The sequence below is a fragment of the Aplysia californica genome, unplaced genomic scaffold (genome assembly GCF_000002075.1).
Source record: "Aplysia californica isolate F4 #8 unplaced genomic scaffold, AplCal3.0 scaffold03284, whole genome shotgun sequence".
Taxonomy (NCBI): Eukaryota; Metazoa; Mollusca; class Gastropoda; order Aplysiida; family Aplysiidae; genus Aplysia; species Aplysia californica.
This window is the reverse complement of record NW_004800554.1, coordinates 1-3,145: the sequence shown is the minus strand read 5'-3', so window position 1 is coordinate 3,145 and position 3,145 is coordinate 1. Positions and strand designations below refer to the sequence as shown.

The 3,145-nt window shown below is 41.5% G+C and overlaps 1 protein-coding gene across 1 annotated transcript; it reads right to left on the bottom strand.

Moving 5' to 3' along the window:
* Positions 1–1,010: 1,010 nt before the first annotated feature.
* Positions 1,011–1,922, bottom strand: LOC101846715 (jerky protein homolog-like). The gene has a single exon (XM_005113542.1). It carries the CDS (start codon positions 1,920–1,922, stop codon positions 1,011–1,013), a length of 912 nt encoding a protein of 303 aa, XP_005113599.1.
* Positions 1,923–3,145: the final 1,223 nt, after the last annotated feature.

The following is a 3,145-nucleotide window of genomic DNA, read 5'->3' as shown; positions in this document are numbered from 1 at the left end:
TTATAATTTTGTACTAGATCTAGAATCTAGTAATTTAGCTCATTCATTTTCCTTTCAGAAAATACTATTTTCATAATTTTTGGTTGTGTTTGTGATTTTATACAATTTTTTTAGTAAGGTAGGGTAGAGTCGGGTAACTTCGCCACCTTCGTTCACTGACGGTGAAGAATCTCTGTGTGATGCAGTCAATTCATTTGACACGGACGAAACACACATAGGCCTTATATTGGCCAATCAAAATGCCCCCTCTGCCTTCCTTTTAAACGCTTTGCCTTCGTACTGTAAAGATATCGCATTTTTTATTAGGGTAGGTCATGGCCGGTAAATTCGCCAGCCTGGGGGTAAATTCGCCACCCCGATCGGGTAAATTCGCCACCCCTTAATGCCATTTTATCTCTTTTTTTTTGTGTTGCTTTTTCATTTGTTTCCTGGTTGTTGTTTTTTTTGGTGTTTTTGGTGTGTTTTTTTTTGGGGGGGGGGGTTTTATTAAGTCAAATAAAAATGGAACAATTTTTAACCCCTTAGATACAGGAGATCACAAAATAAGAATAATATTCTTAACATCATCATCAGATAGGCTAATCTATCTATTTATCAGCATTTTTAGTAGCCTTTTCAATCTTCTTCTGAAGTGCTTTCTCCTTCCTCTCTCTCTTTTCTTTTTCTTTCCTTTCCTTTTTTTCTGCTGCCTCTCGTTTCTCCTGGAGCACCTGTTCAGATGTTAATAGTCTGTGCGATGGAATCGCTCTTGATTTCCGAGTGGTTGTGTTTCCTGGGGACTGGGAAGCAATGCCAAAAATTTCATTTACGGTTTGGTTCCAGTAGTTTGCCTCCGGGAGTTGAGTTGGGTTGGTTTCCGGCTGAGTGTCGGTGACGGTTGGTGATGATTCATTGACAATATCATCAATGTGGACATCTTCTCCTTCGACGTTAACGGTGAAGTTGAAGAAATCAAGATTCCCTATTTCATCCATTGATATCGTCAAGACGTCCCCAACATCATCAATAGTTTACTCTTCCACTTCCATGGGACATGGTGTTGGCGTTGCTGCAGGTTCAGATCCAGGTTCAGATTCTGTTGATGACGATGATGCTGTTGCGACTACAGGTTCTGATTCTGTTGATGACAATGATGCTGTTGCAACTGCAGCCCTATAAGCATCTCCTGGCAAGAAAGCCGATTCAGGTATTCTTGTCCTGTCTACAGGGTGGATTCCAGTAGCTTCGAAAGCCTTTTGTATTAACTCTGGCTTCAAAGTTGACATCCAGGTTTTGGAAAGAAGGCTTGGCCATGTCACTTTATTTATGGTTTTCCCTGGATTGGCAGTTAAAAATTCTATGCAGTGGCGTCTGTAGGCTGTCTTGAATGGTTTAAATACCACCCGGTCCAGAGGTTGGAGCATATGTGTGGTGTGAGGGGGGAGAGCCAAAACATGGACCAACTGTTCCTTCGCCATCTCGAGAAGTTCCAGGACCTCATGGCTGTGATGTGAGTCTAGGATCAACAATTGAGACCTTGAGTCTCCGCAGTTGGGGAGGAAAACTTGTTGAAACCATTGCACCCCTATGTCGTCGTTCATCCAACCATTTTCTTGATAGGCCCAAATGGTGCCTTCTGGGCTGTCCTGGATAGCAAAGGAATGGATGGACCTGTTCGTTTTTCCCTTGACGACGCACATAGGGGGCATGACAGAACCTGCGGCGTTAACACATACCAAGGTGGTAATGTTGTCTTTGGACGGACTGCACCTGGCCTCTACATTCCGGGCTCCTTTTGCAGCCAGAACCTTTGAAGCATCCGGGCAGAATGTGAGGCCCGTTTCATCGCAGTTCCAGATCTGTGCTGGCTTCTCTCGTAATCCCAACTCAGTTATGGTCTTGTGCAGATCTCCAAAATATCTGTCAACCACGTCCCTTTTCATCATAGCTAATCTGCTCGATGAGCAGTTCTCCGGAGTGCGAATTGCAATATCAGGTCGCCTTTTCTTTAGCTGCAACCAGTAATCCTTTCCAGGAACTCCATTTGTAAAGGGGTCTTCAGGTGCAGCTTGCTGACAACTGATCCTACTTTCAGTAAATATTGCTGCTTGGTGATAGGGAATCCAGCAGCCGCAGCAGCGATGACCTTATCTACTATTTTGTTTTCAATGGCTTCGGGGATGCTTCTCTCTCTCCCAGCCCTTCTTTCCAGCTTCGATCGTCCCGAAACATGATCGGCAAGGGTCTTCCTGGGAATGCCGAATTGACGAGCTGCCCCAGAACAGCTCATCCCATTGGCAACTGCATCAATGGCTTTAACCAGATTCTCTCTGTCATATTTGCCGTACAAATTTTTTGACAGTGTTGGCATAGTGAATGGGTAGATATAGATCTAGACTTTGCAAAATTACTAGAAATAATAATGCAATAATGTTATATTACAACACACGTGTTAGGCTAGTAAATATTACAACAATGTATGTTAGTAACAAAAATGTAAGATAATTGTAAGGAACAGTGTTAGTAAAGGTTACAGCAATTTTAGTAACAAAAACTTGCAATTCAGGAAATGTAATACTGTGAAATAATGTTAGTTATTGATTTCACAATAATAAAGAAATGATTGTTAAAGATTACAACAAAGTTAGTGATCAAAGATCAAGATAATTGCAACTTTACAGTACTGGCGAAGTTACCCGTCGGCCGTGGCGAATTTACCCGACGATAGGTAACCTTAGTCAAAGGTATTTATTTAATTAAATTGATTGAAATAACTATTAAAGACCTTTACATAGAGATAATAGAGCAGTTAAATAAAAGGAATCAAGGGAAGAATATAGAAAATATAGATGATAGTCAGTCAAATAAGAATTAAAAGCAGAATGAGTAGGGTTAAGATGTGTAAGCTCTATGAAGAAGATTCATAGAAAGGGATGCGAATTGTAGAGCTGACGACGAAGAGACGCGTATGACATCACGATAGTGACATCAAAACTGTAACAAAGGCTGTGATTAGTTATATAGATTAAGCCAAGGATCCCTGCTTCTCATTGGCATAAAATGTTTGCCTAATTAGAATAGAGAGGATAGGTTATTCCAATGTATTTAAGAGAGGGTGAACGGGGGTGGCAAAGTTACTCGACTGGCGAAGTTACCCGACTCTACC

Bases quoted from the DNA above. Each gene is read 5' to 3' on its own strand.
- LOC101846715 (XM_005113542.1), bottom strand. From the start codon at position 1,922: ATGAAAAGGGACGTGGTTGACAGATATTTTGGAGATCTGCACAAGACC.